The sequence below is a fragment of the Ipomoea triloba genome, chromosome 3 (genome assembly GCF_003576645.1).
Source record: "Ipomoea triloba cultivar NCNSP0323 chromosome 3, ASM357664v1".
NCBI lineage: Eukaryota > Viridiplantae > Streptophyta > Magnoliopsida > Solanales > Convolvulaceae > Ipomoea > Ipomoea triloba.
In genome coordinates, this window is record NC_044918.1 from 31,589,887 (window position 1) to 31,613,275 (window position 23,389).

Here is a 23,389-nt window from a genome sequence, read left to right on the forward strand (position 1 = left end):
CAGCTCTCTTTCCGGTGGCATTTCTGTGAGATCGTCGGGGAACACGTCAGGAAATTCGCGTACAGCTGGGATTCGATCGATTTCGAGTTCTTCTGGTTCGGAATCTTGCACCAAACAGAGGTATACTTCACATCCCTGGTGCATATACTGCTTCAGTTTCTGCGCTGTCAACAACCTGGATTCGTGTTGCTTGTCAATCCCTCGGTAGGATATTCTCCTCCCTTCTGGTCCTCGTAACACAATCTTCCGCTCATCACACACTATCCGAGCTTTATACTTATCCAACCAATCCATTCCGAGTACTACATCAATGCCCTCAAGTTCAAAACGAACGAGATTTCCGGGACAGTTAGTTCCAGCTATTTCTATCGCAATGTTATCATAACCATTTCTACAGGCTACTACTATTCCCGAAGCAGTTTTGACATTTAGATCTAGTTCAATAGTAGGCCTTAATTTCAGTCTATCAGCAAATGCAGATGATATAAATGAATTGGTAGCTCCTGTATCAAATAACACTATTCCAGGTACTGAGTTTATGGGAAATGTACCAGTTACGGCGTCGTTAGCCTAGGCCTGAGTGCTATTGACGACGTAAATTCTGCCTTGGTTTCCCGTGCTACTTTCTCCCATCACTTGCTTCCCTTTGTGGTTGGAACCAGATGCGACGTTTGTTGGTCCTCCCGGATTTGTTGACTGAGAGTTGGCCATTCTGTTTCCTATCTCTGCGGGTCTCTGACCAGTATTCCCATTAAATCTTCTCCCTTGGTTCACGTTCTGTAGGAGTTTTTGAGGACTGTATACCCGACTCTGGCACTCAAAGGACTTGTGCCCAGAAAGACCGCATGTGAAGCACTTAATCCTCGCTCCTTGGCAATTCACTCCTGGATGATTCCTTCCACATCTTGAACAAGTAAAACGGTTTCCTTCGTTAATTCTTTCCCTTCCTCTTCCTGATATTAGGTTGGAGCCACCTTGGTTCACTCTCTTGTTTCCCAGTGCGGATTTCTGTGACTTGTCATCGGCCTTTCTTTTATTTCGGCCATAAACTTCTTGTTGATCTAGGTACACCTGGTAATGGTCCGAGGCTCTATCGTACGCCTCCTTCAAGGTAGAGCACATGAATGGCGCAATCGCCCTCCTTACATCCCAGTCCAATCCTCGAACAAACCTTCGTGCCTTACTTGCTTCATTAGGTACAATCTCCTGAGCGAAACGCATTAGTTCCACGTACTGGTCATGATATTCTTCGATTGTTGCTCCCTTCTGTTTTAGCCGTAGAAATTCCTCGCATTTAATTCCTCTAATACGCTCGGTGTAGAACTGTCCCCTCAGTTCCTCCTTGAATTCTTCCCAACCAAACTCTGGGTCTTGTAGAAGATCAGGTCCTTCTGATGTCCACCAGTTGTCTGCAGCTTTCGTTAAATAATAGACCGCGGAAGGTACTCGTTGAGTTGCAGGGCAATCTACTGCGTTGAGCAGTTTGTCAAACGTCCGGATCCACTCCTCTAAAATAACCGGATCTTTTTCTCCCGCATAGTGTGGTGGTTGTCGGCTTGCTATCGCCTTCGCATAATCGACTCGTGGTTGTCCTTGGTTCTGGTTCTGGGTTTGCTGAGCCATCATGAACTCAGCCATTCGCTCCATCGCTTGGGCCATACGATCAATTGCAGAGACGTTCTCGTTGCTACTGGTAGGCATGTTGCGTCTTGGAGGCATTTTCACTGGACGATAGATCCAAATTAGTATCCGAAGTATAAGAGTCCTCAAGGGTTATCTAGTTAGGCAGTCAGTATAGCACCTACTTAAGTCCTATACAACGTCCCCTAACATTCACTTTATCATACCCGCTAAGCAGGGGTTTCTACCTCAGCATAGGGATAATTAACGCATTACGCTAGCCAGCTTACTCACAATAATCCCATGCAAGGATTAACCCATGCAAGAAATCACAAACATTGATCATATTATTCAACAACCAGAATCGTAAGATTCTGTAGAGTAAAAGTAAAATACCCCCTTTTATGCTGCCGGACTTTCGTTCCAACTCTGCTCCAAAGCTTATGCTCATGATACCGTAACAACGACTTAGGTTAATCTCTACGAACCTAAGCTGACTTGAAACTTGAACTCAACCTAGGCTCGGACTTAGGCTTCGATCTAATTCCCGCAGGTTCAACCTAGGCTCTGATACCAACTTGTAACACCCCGGCTCGGCTATACCGTACATCCGGAGTAGTTACCGCCACACCTAGACTAAACCCAGCCAAGACCAGACAGAGTTCGCTCTAGGTGCACAGGCTAACAAGAAAACTATTTCACATCATCATCATCATTACCCAACATATCTTCATACATATATATATAGGTGGGCAAAAGGGGTAGCTACACTAACTACCAGAATATATACAAGAGTTTAATTACAACTTACTAGCCAGCTAAGTTCATCATGGCTACAAAAGATACATGTACGGACCATGCATCAAAACGACGTTGTTTTGATTAATGAAACAGATGGGCTGCGCCGAAGCCACCGTTCCGCGCCATTCACTTTCAGTTTATATACACTGCAGTTACATTTAAATACAACTACTGCATTTACATTTCAACACAACTGCAGTTTCTTTTCGATATAATTGCAGTTTCATTCGATATTATACACTCAAATATGTGAACTTTATTCAGTTTCCTTTCAACACAACTACAGTTTCTTTTATAACACACTGTAGTTTCTTTAACACAACAACAATATCATTTTGATATAACTACAGTGTAACACCCCAATTTTCCACTCTTATACTTTATTACAAATCAGTAATCAGACGTTGCGGAAGCTTACATCTACTCAACAGAAAACTGGGTGCTACCGCCACACCTAGAGTGAATTCTATCACCTCTTTGACAAACTCCACTCTAAGTGCTAAGGCTAAACTTACAACACCAACATACTACAACAACATCATAGTAGACCTCAACCTGCACTTCTTCTATTCTGAGCTCATCGGCTACAGAGGTACTCACTAAACTGCATCTGATAAAACAATACACATTGAAGTGTAGTTAGCACGACGGCTAAGTAAGGAAATCCATTTGTCACTTAAAAGTAGACAAAGGTTTGAAAACATAGATAATCTAAAAGCTTTATAAAGTTTTACCATGATTTGAAAATCTACCTGTAACGAAACGATTTATAGATAGTATAATATCGTATAAACGTTAAATCATATAAAGTTTTTCTCAAATAAGAATAAAGTCATAACTTGCCACTCAAAATAATTTTCATGCCCTTTTCAGACAAGTTTGCAAAATTTCACATTTCCAGGAATTTCATCATTTGCAAATAGAACCGCAGCTCTAATATTTATAATAATCTGAACCGCAGCTCAGAGTAACAACAATTTTCATACTGCATATAGAACCGCAGCTCTAATGCTTATAATACTCTGAACCGCAGCCCAGAGTAGCAATAATTTTCATAGTCAAAAATTTTCCACTTAGTTTCCCCTGAGTAAGCACTTTGAACATTTCTCAATTCTCCTTCTCAAACCTTGGGCAGTGGCATTTCCCTGCCTTCCCGTCGGTCTCCTTATCCCAACCTAGGGCCATGGCACTCCAGCCCTCCCATAGGTCCAACCTTATTCCAACCCCGGGCCGTGGCGTTTAAGCCTTCCCGAAGGTCCCCACCTTATTCCAGAAACTAAGGGTTTGAAAACATTTTTCTTTTTCTTTCCTGGAATCAAATAGTATTTTCAAAATAATTTATTTCATCCAAATATGGTTGTGACATCCCAAAATTTCGTCACTAGTTTTGTTACAAAAAAATATTTTTGTCAAAATTGATTTTGACAGTTTCTGTCCAGAAATTACAGTTTTGCGCAGTCCGAAAGATTGAGCCGGTAAAAAATAGTTCCCGAACTCTTTTTCACTTGAAAGTTTTATGGTAGAACCCTAACTCATAGTACTTGATGTTCATAAAAAGTTTTGGTCACCTAGGTTCACGAATTTACACAGAAAATTCCATTTTTGCCCTTGGCAGTGTGCTGTCCAGCATTTTTCCTTCTCTGGACCAGTTTTGGGAACAATTCCGAAAACCATACTTATACTACTCCAAAAATTATGAAAGTTTATATACAGCTTCTACACTTATAGAACTACATGTATAAAAAAAATTGGACCAAAATAATTTACCGATTTTTCCCAGAATTTCACGGAAGTTACTGACAGAAATTTGTCCTGATTTCCTTTCTCTATTTCCACAAGTATAAGTTTATATAGACATAAATACAACATATACAAGCATATCCAAGCTATGAACTTGTATACGAAAATATTCCCAAAGCTCCAAAAACACCATATTTCAACTAAAATCAATTATCCAAATTCAAGTGACTAATTCCAACTTAAGGGAATTCCTTACCTCACAAGTGTGTAATATCACCGTAAAAGTAGTCTTGAACCTTTATCCCCAAGTTTCACCGAAAAACCCTAGGTAGAATACACCACCATAACAACATATTTAAGAAATCTTTACCTACAATCAAGTTCTAGGGAAGAAATCAAGACTTTTTAACCGAATGAAACCGCAAACTTACCGAATAGTTGAAGACTTGTGTGGAGATTGGCTATGGAAGCTTGAAGTGAGGAAGAAGAGGATGAAGAAGATGAAAGCTCACACTCTCTCCCTCTCTTGGTATTTCGGCCAAGGCAAGACCAAAAGGACAAGGAGAATAAACATGTTTTAGACACTTAGTACTTTGAGGGGAATGTTTGCATGGAAGAATTAAAATAGAATAAAATAATGGTGTATTTTTAAACTTATCAGTTGGGGTTCAAACAGATAAAGTTTCGGTAGAAAATAATTTAAACAGGAATAATTTTGAAACCAAAAAATTTATTCCAGACTAACCCTCAAAATTGGGCTAGGTTCGGTACACCGCGAAATTTTAGCGATGTACGATCAAAATGAATCTTTTTCTGCTATGGGCTGATTTAATTGAATTGGAAATTCAATATTAATAACATGGTGTCTAATAATTCATTTCCTAGGATAATCGGGTCCGAATACTAGTTCCCAAAATTTTACGGTTCGTGACCGGCACGAACGATCGCAACTTAATAACAACTATACTTCCTCAAAAAAAAATTATTTTGAAGCATCGGTCGCTTATCCTATGAATGTCATAGCTTAAAGACATATTTTCTGAACCTCAAACTTATCGAAATAGACGAGGGGTTACAAGATTGTTAAGAGTTCTTGAATTTCTTTTTTTTTTGTTTATATTGTTTTCTTATTTTTGTTACTTGATCTGAGAAGTGAGCTTATATTGCCTTGTATATCTTGTGCTCACTTGCAACTACTTTTAGTTGCAAAAAATTTGTTGTTGGCTAAGCTTTGCGCAGAAAATTTTTGTTGAAAATCATTTGTAAGCTTGCCAATGAGTGCTCAAATGAATCCCCATGGTTACCCACATCATAGAGGACAATCTTATAGAAATCCTCTACCCCAACCATATCCCTATTACCCCCATTTCACCCATGCTTACCCTCCACCAACATATCATTACCCACCAAATGAAACAATGCATGATGAGAGGAAAACAATTAGTTCTATAATAGATTAAGAGCCGAGAAGTGAATATGATACACAAACAGTTTAAGGACATTAACATGTAAATGTTGTAGTAATAATATTTATTTCAATGTTTTTTTTTCATGTAATACATCAAAATTAAAGTTACCAAAAGTAAAATAAACAAAATAGAAGCTCCATAATACCTAGCTGCGGCATAAAATGTTTTGCAGTTGCTTCTGGATTCTCTCATTGCGTTGTTGGATGTAGTAGATTGAAAGATCACCTCCTCTACAATACTCCAACACTATATAAATCTTTCCAGGTTCCTATATTCCAGGCACATGCAAGATCATTTAGAATAGCATTAACTTATATAAATAAAGATCATTTGTGTCTTTCAACAAAGACTAAAAGATAGGGTGTGCATAATAATTTGTAAAACCAGATATTTCAGACCAACTGGATAGTCTGTAGTGGCAGTAATTTCTCCGTAATTAAGGTAAATAAAGCACATCTAACACAAATATTTGAAGAGTCTTTCCCAACCACATCTGTAAATTCATGGATCTCATTAACATAGATTTAGATAACCACAATCATGGGAAAACTAAAGAAATACCAAAAAGATAGCAGAGACTGTGTTCATGTGCAAAATTTAATCAGAACCGTAGTTCAGAAATTTACTGAGACTTCATAGCAGCTCTGATGTTTCAAACATTTCAATTGAGTAGCATAGGCAGAAGGCTAACATCATTTCCATCATCAAGGAAGCATACTTACCCTCAGGCGCTTCTCCATATGCAATTGCTCAGTTAGCATGATAAAAAAAAAAGCATATGAAGTCAATAATGTCCTCCTTTGTTCTATTGCCTTCATATTGCAACAGGTTACCAAATGCAGATTTGAAGTACAGAGTTGGGAATCCTTTAACTTCAAACTTCCCTTTCGGGATATCATTCGCGGTTGCATCCTAACAGCAAGCACATGTAAGCAAGTAAGCTTTCAGATCACCCACTAGATTAATCAAGGATTTTAGAATGTGATAAAACATAGATTATAGGCCTTCATCTCATAAAAGACCATGCTTTTTCTTAAAGAGTTCTTACTAGTTTGCAATCAATTCTATACTTGAACTAAAGTAAGAATCACGTATAAGTGCATACATATGCAACAAATATAGGACTGATAATTAGATACGCACCATTCTTTCCCGAGTTAAATACCATTTCCTCAAGGCTATCAGTGACAATAACCTGTTGTTCTCGGGAATAGGCTCTGAGCTTAGAAATGGCTTCAACTTGCCGTCCTGCAACAATATGGCAAGAAAATAGGAAATTCATACTTCCACCAATATTTATGAGCAAGCTGTTACATTATAAAACTTAGAAACTATGCGAGCCTAGGTCGTGGTCAGACCACCACCAAGAACTACCAACAACAAAAGTAAAAGAAGCAGCAGCTCATTACCTTGAAGTCCTTTACCCAAGTTGCAATTTGATCAGGTTCCACATTTGGCTTGAGATATTTTTCTCCATCATTTGTCTGTCCTAAGACAAGAGGTGCCTGATCCCCATGCACTTTAACGTACTAAAACCAGACAAGAAGAATATTTAGGAGTAAATAGTGGGTAAATCACATACTAACTAGATGAGTTAAGTAAACATATTTAAAAAGAATGAAATTAACCTAAAACACACCACCACTGGACTTGAGATCCCCCAACAGAAAGCCTATATCCTTTCCCTTATAAAGTGCTATAATATCATCATATTTGGACTATAGTATACTGTGCTATAGTTAAGTGTCAGAATATGAGCAAAAGTGATGTTTAATTTCATATTTTAGTTTTTAAACATATTGTTTTTTTTATTTAGGCTTTCTTCCCAAGACCTCCTCACCCCAGAGTATAGCACTATTGCTATTACTCACATTATGATACTCTTTACTGAGTATGCCAACATATGCAATGCAAAATCAGAATATTTCTTTGTACAGAATTAGGTCTTAATGCTATTACTGAACTTAACAATTTTTCCTTATCTGAAGGCTTTTGAAAATCACATTCATCTAAATACTTGAGGAAAATCAACCCCAAACCCACCCACTTAATCTCTCTGTCTCTCTCCTCCTCTTCTTTCTGGTCCCTGAAACCTTATATATTCAATTTGAAGGGATCCATTTTCATGTTATAGATAGCATCTAATTTTATACTCCTCACTTGGCAATTTCACATATTCAAAGAGGAAACCACTTTAAAAGAGAACTAGATGGAGAAAATTCAGTAACAGAAAAATCAAGACCATATTCAAATCACAAAGAGAAACCTTCAAAACAATTTTAAAGTATATTTCCACCAGTATAGTACCTCATTTATTATTAGAGCTTTCCCGTTTCTGACAATGTATTGGACATCTTGCTTATAAAACTCCTTGGCTTTTAAAGCATTAATTACAAATCTGCACTTAGTATAGTGTGTGTGTATATATACATATATATATATATATGTATATATATATATGTATATATGTATGTATATATATATATGTATATATATATATATGTATGTATATACATACATATATATATATATATATACACATATATATATATACACATATATATATATAAAGAGACAAGTTTTTGGTAAATAAAAAATTTTGGTTTCCCGCCCATGGAAAGCGATGTCGTTTCAGATTTTTTGTTTTTTTCATTTCTGCTGCAATTTATTAACTTCATTGGGATTTAAATACATTGGAATTCAAATGTCTTGAAATTTGAAAGGTTGCTTGCATAGTTGCATATCAGATTACTCTTTAATATCTCATTTATGAGGATATTCTTTTGCTTCGTATACTTAAACATAATTATTACAAACCATGGTGTGAATACAAAATAAATTTAAATTCGAAATGACTGATGCAATCTTCGAGACTAACATTAAAATATCCTACAACCCTATATAAATAAGTCCTACAATTCTTAAACATCATGTATGCATAGATTTTTTATCTTTCATGCAACCTGGTAGAACTGTGGCTGGAGAAGAAGAAAATTGTGGTTGTTTGTCTTCTCAAATGCCTCTGCATCAAAGAAAATTGTTGGTCAAGGTACTTTTGGAAACTGAGAACTGTTTTATATTGATTCTTTATCCACCTTTTTCATTCTTAATTATTTTGTGCTTACCTGTTATCCATGACCATGCATGTTCTATGTTGTTGGTTGTCACCGGAACTGTTATTGCCACCACCAACATGAGGATGAGATAAAGAGTATGTCCAACAGAGATAAATGGAATATATACTGATTTGAAAAATAAATAAAGTTAAAACTACAGAAAAAAGTTACCAGCAAAAGGTAGAACAGAAAAATAGTAGAAAATGTTTCTTTTTTTTTTTTTTTTGTTTGAGTATTTATGGCAGAGGAGCTGAGTACAAGTTTAGTGAAGAAATGGTTGCACTGGAATGACCAGTGAAAAACAATACTAATTTTGGACTCAAGTATTTAAATTATTTTTTTTTTAAAGTTCTTTTTCATGAACTACTGCTGTAGTTTATCTTTTGTATATTTTGGTTTTGTTTTTTGAACTCAAGTATTTAAATTACTTATTTTACTAAAGTCTAATGCATTGAGTATTTAGTATATGCAATGAACTACTGCTGTAGTTTATCTTTTGTTCAAGAAATCATTTGTAGGTAAGACAAAATGAGAAGTGGATGTACATGCAATGTAATAGAGACAACTATGTGGATGTACAAGGTTGATATAACTGATATATCTCTAACATATTTGACAGTGATGCAATGAAGAGATGTCTGATGGATGTGTTCCCCTCAATACAAAGCTTATAAAGGACTAACTAAGCAACTGTCAAATTGGAGAAGATGATTGATGAGGAAATTTGATGAAGACAAACAATTACGTGTGTGTTCTGTGACAAGACATTCTTGCCTTTGAGGCATTTTATTTTAATTTCAAACATTTTAATTTCTGCACTGTTTCTATATTTTGGTTATATTCTCTATAGATTCTGTACCCTTTTTTTATAACTTGCAACACACTGATAGGTACTAGATACGCTATTGTGAAGCCAGAAGGACATGATTGTAATTTTTAAAGATATGAAGAGTTCAGTAACAATAACTATATGTTCTTATAGGTTTACATTAGCTTCTTTGTAACAACTGTAATTTATATGTTGTACACAATTCGGTTTGTAATTATTGGTGTAGTGAAGAACAACTTCTAGGACTGTTTATCTGATGCCTAAAAGTATTTGGTGTCCAATTTTCTTCCTAAATTTATTTCAAAGAATTTATAGTCCATACTTACTTGATATATACTCTGAATCAGTAATTATAGCAAATATAAATGTATATTTTGCAGGGAGATGATTTAGCCTGCAGATGTATTGATGGTCTATTGGTTGATCATGTAATATCAATGCATTCCTCATTATAGCAAATATAAATGTATATATAATCACTTACCTTATCCATGAAGCTTTATATTCCACTTTGGGACTTAGGAGTTTCAATGTCTACTAGAAGTTTGTCTAAATTCCATATAGATACAACCTGCAAAGTAAGATCAAATTAGTGTGTTGAAAGTAGACCACGTTCAATTGTTTTGTTACTAATTAAAATAAATAAGTTTTAATCTTAAATGCCAGCAACATACATACCTATTATTTCAATTAAACTCCTTTCAGTAGTAAGTCAAGAAAATCTTCTTAAACAGTAGAGTTAGCTGAAAAACATAGTGAGAAAAAAAAATCAATTAACAAGTCCATTACACCTATCATAAAGAAAATCAGAATGTAGTGTTATATTTGTGCATCAGATTGTAGTATCATCATTTGCTTAAGAAACAAGTTGAAAGTAATCAATTTCAAAGAAAAGAACTGTAATAACATAAATATTCATTAGACCAAAAAAATAGGGACTATTAAAATTCATTTAGATGACTGTAACTATCACAATATCGTTTTGATATACTTATATTCTAAACACTTTATTCCAAGGTATAGATATATATCAACTCACATATTCGATGAATAACATATATGTGAGTTGCTGTATTCAATGTGAAAGGATATGCGTACCTCTATTACTGCCATGTATCTACCCTAAATAAAATCATTTATAAGGACACTTTTAAGAATTCTGCAGCTAAATATAGAAATATATGTGTATATATTAAAGGTATGTAAGTATTAGCCAAAAAAATCACCATAAAGTCAGAGTAGCTACTACATGCTGCAACCAACAATGTGAACACAAGCATTCAATTCAAATCACAACTCAAATAATGCAGCCTGTTTTGCAAACCAGATTAGCCTCTCAACCCTGCCCTCCTCCACTGCAAGACACAAAATGCAGCCACACTGCTGCACATCGGAGTGTAGAACCTTATTTAAACATCTAGACCATCCATTCTTTTCCACCTGCCCTAGATTTGCAGCAGCCGCACCCAACTCAATCAGCTTAATTTCCTGGGCAAAACTCAAGCCAAGCCCATTCGCACAATTTACGCCCCAGGATCTCATAATTCCCTCTTAATTGGCTATCCAAACTCCAAAGCTGCTCCTGGGCCAAATATCTCCCCAGCAGTACAAGATTTTGCTATCTCCATTTAGTGATGATATCAAAAACTGACCCAAAAAAAAAAACACAAGGCATCAGAAATTAATTTTCATCATTTGCTATCTCCCTTCATTCATATTCGAAGGGTTATTCTGAATCTCTTATAATAAAGATTTACATATTTCATAGTAAAAGAAAAGAAACTACAATCTCAGTTTTTATTTTTCTAGAATTTAAAAATATATGGTTCTCTTGACTCTTCAAAACTACACAGAGCAGAGAAAATGAATTTCAGTAAATGAAAATATTTAAAAAGTAGGAATTAGAGTTATACTTAGAGTAAAATAGATCATTGTTAAAACTCTACTTATCTTAGGGGTTGGGCTGATCCATCTCTTCCTTCTTTTCTGATTATCGCTTAGATACTCCATATCTAACTGCATGCTATAGATTGTGTCTGTATTGCCATGGAAGACGAGGGTTGCCGCTGGGAACTAGCAAAGGAGGACGGGGTTTTGAAGCTGGGATTGATTGAGGGTTTTGCGAGGCTAGAATTGCGGAGGTAGAAACAAAGTGGTTTAGGTTTGGTTTCATAGGTGATGCTGGCGTCGAAGGATGAGAGATTATTCTGATTTAGTATTATTGATGTTTTTTCTGACGAGCAGATGGAGAGGAAGAAGAGCGGAGGGGAAGACATAATTTTGGAAGAGAGAGGACGAAGACGGAATGAAATGGGGAAATGGGGAAATGGTGTGGGTTGAAACGCGTTTGCGGTTATCTATGTAACACCCAATTTTTACTATCTTGTATTTATTACAAAATCCCTAATAATACATTGCGGAAGCATTTAATCAGCAGAAAACTAGGTGTTACCGGTATCTCTCCTATACCCAAACGCTAAGCCTAAACTTACAACATCAAATAACCACATCAATATTCCAACTTAATACATATGGAAATAATCCTTCCAAGTGTCTATTCTAGGATAGAGTAGTCTTCAACCTCGACTTCCGTCCTATTCGGAGCTCATCGGGCCACAGGAGCCCACACTAGACAACATCTGTTAAAAGAAAAACACATTGAAGTGTAGTTAGCACGACGGCTAAGTAAGAGAATCCATGGTCACCCAAGATTCAACAAAGGTTTTTAAAACACGTCTCTTAAAGACAAAATCATTTCCTTCTCAGGGTCGTTACAGAGTAACCCTTTTCTCATCTTTAAAACTTCCTTAGTTTCATATTAGCAAGCGTGAGGCCTTTGGAGCATTCTCATAACTCCCTCTCTGACCACTTGGATCATCGAACTCGGGGTCAGTGATCATCACCCGGTCTAACACTGATCCCCTGGACGTAAAGTTCGTTAAAATGATTCCTAGCTGGCCTAGCCAGGTCCGTTAAAACGACACCTACCTGGACTTCTGGAATAACGATACTTTAAGTGTGCACACCCCCCATAGGAATACCTCATCCTACGAGTTATATAGTACCCGGCGAATAGACTTCGCCCTGCAGTATGAACTAGTCATACAATATAACACAACGACGAATAGACTTCGCCCTGCAGTATGAATGATTATACAATATAACACAACGACCACTGGGCAATGGCACTTAAAGCCACCCATGGGTCAATCAAGGTCCTCCTCAACTTACTTTAGAAACTAAGGTTTTGAAAACATGATCCTTCCTTCAGTTTTTCTTTCTCAAATCATTTCTTTTGGGCATATTTCTCATTCGAGCCCAATACTTGAAATTGTCTACCTCATTAGCTCATGAGGGATTTTCAAAATACTTTCAGTACCCGCAGGCTTTTCAAACATCATTTTGTCATCTTTCTCACGTAAGGTACATACACATTAAAAGTGGTGTTTTCCTCAAAAATAAGGTTTTGGCAACCAAAATAGCATACGTTCTTCAACGTAAGTTTTTATAAACATTTTGGATATACTTCACGTCTCATACTTGAAATCCATCCACCTAGGTATACACTTATATATTCTACTAACACTACATATATCCATTCTCAATACTATTATTATAATAGTACGAACCCATAGTCAACCATTTATGAATCAACCGATTCATAGCACCATTAATATCAACATCCTTAACCTTGTTCCTTATCATGAATTTCAGTCCCTATTACAATCCAATCCCCATCGGTAATCCATAATCATGGTTTCCACCATTAACTAATAATAGATGGTTATCCTTGTCATCATCGTCATCAACAACTTCCTCCATCATCAACACCATTAGAAATATAACTTGAGGAAATCGCACACCCAAGTATGTATAAATTTCTAAGAGGTAAAGTCATTGCCTAACCCTAATCCAAAACCGTTCAACAACTATTTCCTCAAGATTCACCATATACAATCTTTATCTCAATATTTCCATATAATAATTTCCTCAATACATATCATAATAATATCATTATCTTAACTTTTCCATATAACAATTTGCTCAATATATATCACAATATCATCACTACTCAAAATTCCTTTAAACCATAACTTATTCACCAATAGAGAGATTCCCAACTCTCAAAGTAAATTCCAAAGGAATAATACCAATATCTCATAATAATTACCAAGGAGATAATTTCAATCTCTCAAAATAAACACCATTTAATCTATTCATCCAGTCATTCAACCTTAATAACTATCATCAGTCCTTAATCACTATAATTAAAGCTTAATTACCTCCTGAACTCCACTGTTAATCCATTTTTAATGTCAATCTATCCCCATTATTAACTGATAAGCACCAAGAATAGCTTATTTTAGAGGTCATTTACGGGCTAGAATTGTAGAGTTTATTACCCATTTCATAAGAATATCATACATTTAGACTCAGATGTGACCAAAACTTCTAACGAGAGTATGAAAGATGTTTTTAAGGTATTCTACAGCCAAATGGAGGACTTAAGGCCAAAACTGAGCAGAAAATGAAGAAACCGTGAAGCAGGAGCCTCCCACGCAGCCTCACACGCGTGTGGAGGGGCGTGGAAACATTCCAGAAGCTTCCCACGACCACCACCACGCGTGTGGGAGGAAAATGACCAAAGAACGTCGCGTACGAGGTCGCGTACGAGCGTACGCACCCTCGTACGCGACCCAGATCTACACTATATAAAGAAGCTTTGGCGGAAATCAAAGACCAAGCAGCCATAGAATAGATTAGATATGAAATTTCTTAGGGTTTTCTCCCTTTTTGGGAGAAAACTTTCTTTCTTTCTATTAGAGTAGATCCAAGATCAAGATAGGAGGATCAAAGTTTCAAGGACAAGATGTAAATGAGCCATTCACCATGGATGGTACTCTTCTCTTCAATGTTTAAATTTAATGCTTGCTTTCTTTGAAACTTTCATTTTCTTCTTCTTGTTTCTTTATTTAATGATAGCTTAGAGTAGAAAGGGGATTGGTGGCCCCGAAGCTAAACTATGTGGTTGATTTGATATGAAATTGCTTTTAGATTGTGAGCTTGTGATTGTTGGATGATAAACTTGTGTGGATGATGTTCATAATGCTTTGTGCCTAAGTGTGCACATTAGGTAGCAAACTCAGTGAAAGTGAGTGTGTGCGCGATAGCGGCCACTCATGAGTCTAACTCACCCACATCTCCGCCCTTAGTTCGAAAGGACGAGGTCCGAGAGGAGTGGTAGACAAGGTGTTTGACAAAATGCCCCAACCGAATGAGGATGTGGGAGTCCAAGTGTGACGCCACTTGGTAATGTGCCATGAACTCCCTAGCCAAATCCTAGTCCCTTGCTTGCAAAACCAATAGATAGTAGACCACATAGGTTAGCCACGAGCCCCAATCTCCGCCTTTCCTTTTCTTTTATCACAACCAATATCAACCTTACCCTCTTTTACCAATGAATCCAACCCTTAGCAAATCTTGTAACTCTTTTCCTTCAACCTCTTAGATGCCAACACACTAATTCGATTCCCATTCGCCATCCTTGAGAGACACGACACTCGGGGAGTTTTGACTCTTCGTTTTATCACCTTCACCTTCACCTCCCACTAAATTACATCCTTCAAAATGGCGCCGTTGCCGGGGATGGCAAACGGTTTCGAATAGTGTTGACATCTTTGAAGTAGAATTTTAAGAGTTCTTGAATTGCTTTCTTTTTGTTTGTTTTATTTTCTTATTTTTGATTATTTGATTGAAAAAGTGAGCGTACTATCTTCGAATATTTTGTTGACTCACTTGCAACTACTTCTAGTTGCGAAATATTTGTTGTTTGTTAAGCTTTGTACAGGAAAATTTTCTTCATCAAATCAATTAAAGCTTACCAATGAGTTCTTATCCATATTCCCATGGTTACCCATACCATGGAAGACCATATACAACAAATATTCCACCCCAAACCTATGAACCTTACCCATATTACTATCCAAATCCTTATGAATACCCACCACCACAATATACCTACTCTCTTTACCCAAATACTCTATCTTATCCCAACTACGCACCGTATCCTTACAATACCCCCTCTATGCTTACCCATGAGGGAATTGAGAAACCTACATACCAAAATGGAGAGGAATCCCTTAGTTCTATAGCTGAGAGTATTAACAACCGACTTATTCAAGTCATGAAGGAGATTGATCCTAGTTGTGAACCGGCATTACAGGCCACAATTCCTTCAATTGTTCAACCTTCATCTCATTATAACCCTCCATCAAATTATAATCCTGAGAGAAATAGGTATTCTCATTCTTACACTCATCCTAGCTATTCACCCCCACCTCAACAACATGATAGATATTTTCACCACCTTTCGCTCCAAAATTCACCAAATCCATACCATATGAGAGACCATCTTGGGAGTATCTTCCTCCGGTCAATGACGAAATCCAAACCTTGAAGGATAAATTAGAAATGTTCATCCAAATGGCCAAGAAAGATACTATCAACTTAAGAAATGAAATCAGAAGCGAAATGAAGAAAAATCTTGTTACTCTTCGCGAGGAAGGACTTCCATTGGACCAAATTGAGACTAAAATGCTATCGATGTCGGAAGAGCTCATGAAGAGAATGCTACCAATGGATCATCCGACAATGGAAACCGACCAACAGGAGAGTGACAAGATGGACAAAATGATTGACAATGAAGAGGTGAGTGTAAAAGAATCCACAGAACTTGACACCCCGGTGCTCCAAGAAGTTTTGACTCCTGAGTTGAACACGCAACAATGGGGAGAGATTGAGAGTGAAGACGATGATCACATTGAAATTGTGTGGGAAGACGAAAAACCCACACAAGGTAAGACTCTCACTCCAACTCTTATCGAAAGTTCTTATAATGTTTGTGAGGATGATTCCCTTGTACTTCATGATAATTTTGATGACTGTGATAAAGCTTCTTTTTGCTCATGGGAGAGTGATTCCTTACAATTTTGTGATGATTTGGGGAGTGAGGATGATATCGAGTTATTAGGGATCATAGAAGGAGAAAGGGAAAGAAGGGAAATGATTGTCACCATTGGCAATCCAAAAGAACAAGAGTGGAGAGAAAATGCTTTAGATGAGATAGACTGTGGAGAGAGTGTTCATTGGGAGACCTTTAAGGACAAGTTCTTAGGGGATGGAGCCTACGAAAAGAAGGGAGAAGCGGGGTACACTATCCTTAAATATCTTAGGGTAGTACCCCATGCTTATTTGTTAATAAACTATGTTTTCCCCTTCTTTGTTTTTAATTTCAAGGATGTCCTACATCTTGGGGCATACCTTGAAGCAAAAGTTCACGGGATGCTTAGAAAGGTCCCAAAATCTGTGTGCTTCGAAGGATAGAGCACACAACATCTGGCCAGGAGACGTTAAAGCATGGCGCACTTGGGAGGCAGTCCCAACGTTATCCTTAGCTTAGAATTTTAATTCTTGTTTACTTTTCATTTTCTTTGTTTATTAGTAATTTTTCTTTTTTTAGGATAGCCTTGCTTGAGCTAACAATGCAGGTGATTTTGGTGCTAAGCCATGACATATGAGCTAAACCGAATCAAACATGGAAGGCAAAAGCCAGGAGACGAAGAAGGTGATCAGCACTGCTGACCACGCCTGCTCACACGCGTGGTGACAGGCGTGGAATCTTTCCAGAGCCGCTCCACGAGGACCACCACACGTGTGAGTCACGTGGACAGGTCCTGGACAGATTCTCGTGCATTATTTTCTTTTCATCCAATTTTTCTAAGTCTCCCAGGTCTGGCCGTGCCAATAATCACAACTTTAAGCAAATACCAAAAGGGCGAAGAGATGATGAGCCGACAATCTTCAAATAGATGGGCCGTAAACTGAAGACAAAGTTGTAGACGCATCGTATGGTATATCATTCTAACTTTTCTTCCTATTTCTATGAGCATATTTGCCTTGGTTCACAAAGGATGAGTCACATGATTTTGTTATAATGGGTATAGTATTTTTAGAATATTTATTTGAAGCCCTGAGCACACTTTTTAAGTGTGGAAAGATGCTTTAATGCACAATCTTTTAAGACTCAAATCCTTTTTCCTCTATTCCTAATGGAAACATCGAGGACGATGTTCACTTTTAAGTGTGGAAAGGATTTATGTTTCTTGAAATAGTTGATTAATTGAGTGATAAGGTATAGGAACTAGAGGGCGTGTTATTGCCAATACTATCTAGGAAGGCTCATAACCTTGTGCCAAATACGAATGTTTTAAATATGCTTTGGAAGTTACACTTTGCACCAATTTGCACAATTGACCCAAATTGAAAATTTTTATGTGTGCTTGCATGTTCTTCACATTGTATTTTGTTTGGACCTCAGTCAAGGATCTCTCGAAGTGGGAGTGTAAACCCCTTGAGTTTTAGAAAGATAAAAATTGCGAAGCCCGGAAATTGAATTAATCTTAGCATGGGGCAAAAGGTGAGCCTAAGTGAGCTTAGAGTGAAAACAATCCCTAATCCCTAGAAAATGGCATGAGGGGTTGATATGGTGAATAGAAAAAGGCAAAGGCCATTCCTAGAGATAAAACAGAGGTGAGCCATCTAGTCTGGATACGGGGTAACCATTGCACCGTCTTCGAAAAAGCATGGAGATCCATGTGAAGTCGGTTATCCCGAAGAGATCTTGATAGATGAGAAAATAGAGAGGAGGTGAGCCACTTCGCTAGGATTCAGGCACCCATTGCACTGACCTTCGAAAAAGCATGGAGCTCCATGTGAAGTCGGGTCGCATGATAACGTTATTGTAACACCCCCAATTTCTAATACAGGATTAAACATAAATAATAAATCTTTCTTACTAATCATATTGAAAATAAATGCGGAAGCAAATTCAAACTCTAAACCAATGGGGTGTTATGCCACGCTTGGACCGCCACTAAGCCCAAACGCACAGGCTATAAAGCTTTCTAATCCACAATCTGATAAGCACTATTTTTATATTTATTTATATTTGATTCTTATAATATATTAGTTTATTTATTTTACATTATATTTATTTTAAACTTTATTTTATGTTTTATACTAATATAATAGTTAGTTGAATAATTAGGCTTAATGAACCTATTTGGGCTTAATTGATTAATTGAGCTAATTATATATTTTATTTTGTTTTGTTTAATTAGTTAGTCCATTTAAATATTTTAATAATTTTAGATGTTGGGTATTGCAACCCAATTTTAATTCTAATTTACTTTCGTTTTCTTTTTAGTAGTTACGTACGCTATATTAAATCTTTAATTATTTATGAATCGCAGCAACCCAAAGCTACTTTAATTTATAATGTTTTAATTTTATTTTAGTTTCTTTTGTTTGTACGTAGAATGCAGCCGCAACTCAAGGATTCTGTGCGACGATACGGACGGACTCCTGCGGTGAGCGGACGATGCGGACAACGTGCGGTGAGCGACTTCCGACTGCTGTTAACCAGAATTCGACCAAAAATTACTCTTACGAATGTGCGGATGAAATTCAGCCTAAATTAGTATAAATAGGTGTCGAATTCAGTAGTAAAAATCGTCAAGTTTGTATAGAATCAATTTATATTTACATTGTAAGCGTTCTTACGATGTCCTGCTGAGTTCTTAATTTTTCCAATTCAAGGATTATGGAAGTTTGATTCTACAAGACCAGTAAGCTTTATTTAGCCTAAATTATTCTTTGCGCTTTATTATCTATATATCTTCTGTTATATTCATATATATGAATTATTGCTTGATTAATTGTTGCAATAGGGCCCATTGTTCAATTGTCAAGTTATTAAATTGCTAGTCAGAATCTTGAATCCGTAATTGTTTAAGTGTTTTGATGTTAGTAGCAAATAGCACAATTTGATTATAACTGATTTTCGTTTTGTGTTATGGAGATATATAGTCTAGCTTAAATGAACCGAGCTTGTGAGTTTGTTGGCTAGGATTGGTAGTCTTTCTAATTCGATAATGCTGTTAGTAAATTAAATCCTAAGAGCTTGTTTAGGGTTGTTTATTAGCTAGGGAAGTAATCAAAGAGCTTGTTTTGATTATCGACGAAGTAAGGAAAGACAGGTTGTTAGAACTTGTTAATAACCATAACCAATCTAGTAAAGAATAAAGTTAGTTTGACTTGCATATCAATATCCGTCTTGTTAGAATGAAGCTGATATTATTCCTTGGGTTGGATACCATTTGCCTTTGATATTTATTTGATAATTATTTGCTATTCGATATTATTTTTCATTTTATTATTACTATTTAAGTTTCGATTCTCATTTCATTATTTATTAAATCTATTGCTAAAGATAAGTCTAACCAGTCTCTGTGGATACGACCTTGCTCATCACTATTACAATGCATAAGAGTAAGTATTTATTATTTGTTGGTTTCGACACCCACCACAATCCATATTACAAATCAACTATAATACAACAATTCACTATCCCAGTTACAGATCGTCTACAACCAAATAACTCAAAACTCTAAGCTAAACAATTTATACAAAGAATCCAATCCAAGGCAACTAGCTCTCCGTTGCGCTCTCAAAACGAGTCACTTTACACCAAGTCCTGAAAACAGTAAGATTAAGAAAACACAAACAACCAGAATTAGCATAAAATGCTAAGTAAGCTCTACTCCGCCCTGTAAAATAATTACATTTATACTTTGAAAAATAGATATGCTTTGTAAATAAATTTTGATACTTAAATAGATCGTACTCCATAAACCATTTAGCCAAAGGCTTAAAAAGAGCGTTTCCAAAAGGATTTTCCATCATAGATAATAGTTCTCATAAGATTTAACTCACACTAAAGATAAGTAAGATATAAACTTTCTCAAGTATAATATTAAATACGTTTGAGCCATTTAGTAATTTTATAAACCATCACTACTCACTCTCAAAGTATCATGAGTAAGGAGGAATACAATTTTATATTTGTCCATAAACACTTCCAGAATAAAATAATATATAGATATGGAGGAACCAATAAAATCATATGCATAGCTCATCATATAATCACTTAGAGATATAGATTTTCTCAAGTCATTCTCAAATAGCAATATAGTAAAACAATACATAAGTGGAGGTACCCCAATCATCCCAAATCATAATAGAAGAGTCATATATCACCCGTGTGGAACTAACCATGGGCCTAGCAAGGCAGGAACTTCACCGCAGCGAAGCCCTAGTGAACGGTGCTTCCCACACAACCGCCACCCCCACCTACCAGTGGAACCTCACTTCTCACAATATCAATCACTCTCAATGTCAATGGAAACAGAACTAGAACCTTAAGTGTGCACACCCCCTAATTGGGATTCCAAGCCCAACGGGTAGTTACTAGTCCTAGCAACCCAGGATTTTTCTACCAGGTTACTCCTCAAATACTAACCCATAGGGCCTCAGCCCACATCACAATTCACATCACAATCCACACAGAAAGGGATAAACCTCCAAGAGTAGTACAATTTTTATATCATTCCTCCAAATAATAATAATAATCTTTCAAAATATTATTTGTCTCCTAATTTAAAATATAGTAGTATTAATACATATCATAAAATTATAGATTCTTGCAATACTCAAACCAATCCCAATTATAATAGACTTGAAAATCACGAGTCAACATAAAAAAATAACCATAATTTGCTATTTATCATACTTTGAACCAAAAAGCATTTTTAAAATAGTTTAAGGACACAAATAGGGTAAAGAGCACAATTGATAGGGCAAAGTAGTTTTTGACGGACATAGAAACTTACCTCAAGCTAAGCTCCAAAAGCAAAGCACCCGATCTTAGCTCAATTCCTAAGCTAAACACTTCAACGAGGAACCTGCGAACCAACCAATCTTTATTTCATCATCAATCCCATATAACATCATTATCATTCTCACTAACTCAACAACATCATAATTATCCCAATGCCATCTCCTTTCATACAACAAACCCTTCTTCACCATCCACCCCACTAATCCAATTAGTTCCTCATTGTCAACCCACTAATCATCATCAATCTTAATCCTCAACCATAATGCATCACCAACCATAGTCTTAGCATTAAACACCCTTAAACCAAGTAACCAACATTACTTTATCAATAGCCCATCATCATCCAATAAACCCATTTAATACTAATTACTATTTTAATCATTAATTTCTATTAGCATGCTAATCACCCTCTTTAAACCCTTAATAGCCCATAAGCATTATCAACAACATAACCAGTAATCATCGGCTCATAATATCATCATCATTCAAACACCTCATTATTATCCTCCATGAAATTCCATAATTATCAAATAATAGTAACCACCATCCCTAATCATCCATTAAACATTAATTACCATTATTAGTAATAATAGCAATTAGTCCAAAGTATCATCCTCCATCACACTAATCGTCATCATCTTTATCAACTCATAACAACATCATAATCCCATAATCTTCATTAACAATTCCTTAATCATCATCATCTTTAACTTTTTTTAGACAAAAATCATCATCTTTAACTTAATTAATCCATAATTAAACATTAATCCATAATTATCAATAATCACAACCATAATCATCATTAAAACTAATCCACAATAATTAAACCATAACCAAAATCTTAATCATTAATCATCGTCATTAACTCAACTATTATGCTAATTAAAGCATCATCAACCCCACACTTAATCGTAATCTCCTTATACATAATTAATTACCATCTTGATTAAATCATGGTAGAATCATCATGCAATCTCCATCAGTATTATATATTATAACCTTAATCACCCATTATCAAAGCATTAACCGTAATCATATTCACTTAGCAACTAATTAATAGAAGTTATTAATCCTAATTACCTCAATAATTCACCAAATTAAACCAAAATCCCACAACCTTAAACTCTAATTACCGTAACTAAACAAAATCAAATCTTAATCCTTAATTACCTTAACAATCCAATGTTAATCCATCTTTTTTTTGTCTGAGTACTATGTTAATCCATCTTTAATCCATCTTCAAACCATAGCATCATCATTTAATTATCATTAACCAAAGCTTAATGTTTAAATTTCATCATCATCCACCTTAAATCCCCACTTCATTAAAAGTAGGTTCATAGACATTACCTCCCCCAATCTTTGCCATTACTACCAGGAGAAAGAACAGAGGAATTGAAGGAGGCCGTCCTAGTCATCGCCGCTGACCATCGCCGTAGGAAGAGGGAGGGAGAAGAGAGGGAAAGGATGTCGCTGGTCTACCCTGCATCGCCGGCTGCTGGACTTGCTGTCGCCGACCACCACCGCCTTCGCCGGAGCAGAGGAGACCCGAGACCACAACTGTTAGCGTCGTCTGTTGTCGTCGCGAAAGGAGAGGGCGAGAAGAGCTAGAGAAATCGGGAGTTTTAGGGATGCTGATTTGGGATATTTTGGACAATGAACACTTATGTGGTAACCAATGTACATATATATCTATGTATACATACTTAAGAGCTAAGTTTTGTTTTGGGCTTAAAATAATTGGGCTTTGATAGATTGGGCTCAAAAGCAACTATTTAGACTTAGTAGATCAATTCATTTGGACTTGAGTTTAGTTTGGGTCCAAACATAGGTCCAAAACAATGATATAAAGGGTCACAGGTTTATCTCAAATAAACTTTTAGGTCAAAATTTTAATAAATAAAATTGCCCACTGAATAGGGCTTTTAAAATCATAAATAAATATATAAATGTTTCGTACCAAATCATTTGAAATAAACATTTAAAATATTTAATTATAAGTTTATTTGATGTAAAT

At 36.2% G+C, this 23,389-nt stretch overlaps 2 protein-coding genes and 1 long non-coding RNA gene across 3 annotated transcripts; all 3 read right to left on the bottom strand.

The window, feature by feature from the left end:
- Nucleotides 1-570: 570 nt before the first annotated feature.
- Nucleotides 571-1,719, bottom strand: LOC116013207. Its single transcript, XM_031252855.1, has one exon. It carries the CDS (start codon nt 1,717-1,719, stop codon nt 571-573), a length of 1,149 nt encoding a protein of 382 aa, XP_031108715.1.
- A 4,102-nt stretch (nt 1,720-5,821) lies between these two features.
- LOC116011741 (protein disulfide-isomerase-like) lies at nt 5,822-11,890 on the bottom strand. The gene is made up of 9 exons (XM_031251145.1): nt 10,802-11,890; nt 10,254-10,318; nt 10,060-10,146; nt 8,756-8,872; nt 8,594-8,652; nt 7,040-7,159; nt 6,774-6,878; nt 6,353-6,542; nt 5,822-5,898 (listed from the first exon to the last, which is right to left on the bottom strand). The coding sequence occupies exons 4-8, from the start codon at nt 8,823-8,825 to the stop codon at nt 6,381-6,383; spliced, it is 516 nt and encodes a 171-aa protein (XP_031107005.1). The 5' UTR covers nt 8,826-8,872; nt 10,060-10,146; nt 10,254-10,318; nt 10,802-11,890; the 3' UTR covers nt 5,822-5,898; nt 6,353-6,380.
- An 8,035-nt stretch (nt 11,891-19,925) lies between these two features.
- LOC116011742 lies at nt 19,926-23,017 on the bottom strand. The gene is made up of 3 exons (XR_004097088.1): nt 22,723-23,017; nt 21,365-21,436; nt 19,926-20,169 (listed from the first exon to the last, which is right to left on the bottom strand). It is a non-coding gene; the product is annotated as an uncharacterized LOC116011742 (long non-coding RNA).
- Between the last annotated feature and the right edge of the window lie 372 nt (nt 23,018-23,389).

Excerpts from the sequence above, each read along its gene's own strand:
- LOC116013207 (XM_031252855.1), bottom strand. The coding sequence starts at position 1,719 with ATGCCTCCAAGACGCAACATGCCTACCAGTAGCAACGAGAACGTCTCT.
- LOC116011741 (XM_031251145.1), bottom strand. The coding sequence starts at position 8,825 with ATGTTGGTGGTGGCAATAACAGTTCCGGTGACAACCAACAACATAGAA. Across the intron at positions 7,160-8,593 it reads TCCAGCCACAGTTCTACCAG|TACGTTAAAGTGCATGGGGA; the intron begins GTTGCATGAAAG and ends GTCTGGTTTTAG. Across the intron at positions 6,879-7,039 it reads CTTGGGTAAAGGACTTCAAG|GACGGCAAGTTGAAGCCATT; the intron begins GTAATGAGCTGC and ends ATATTGTTGCAG.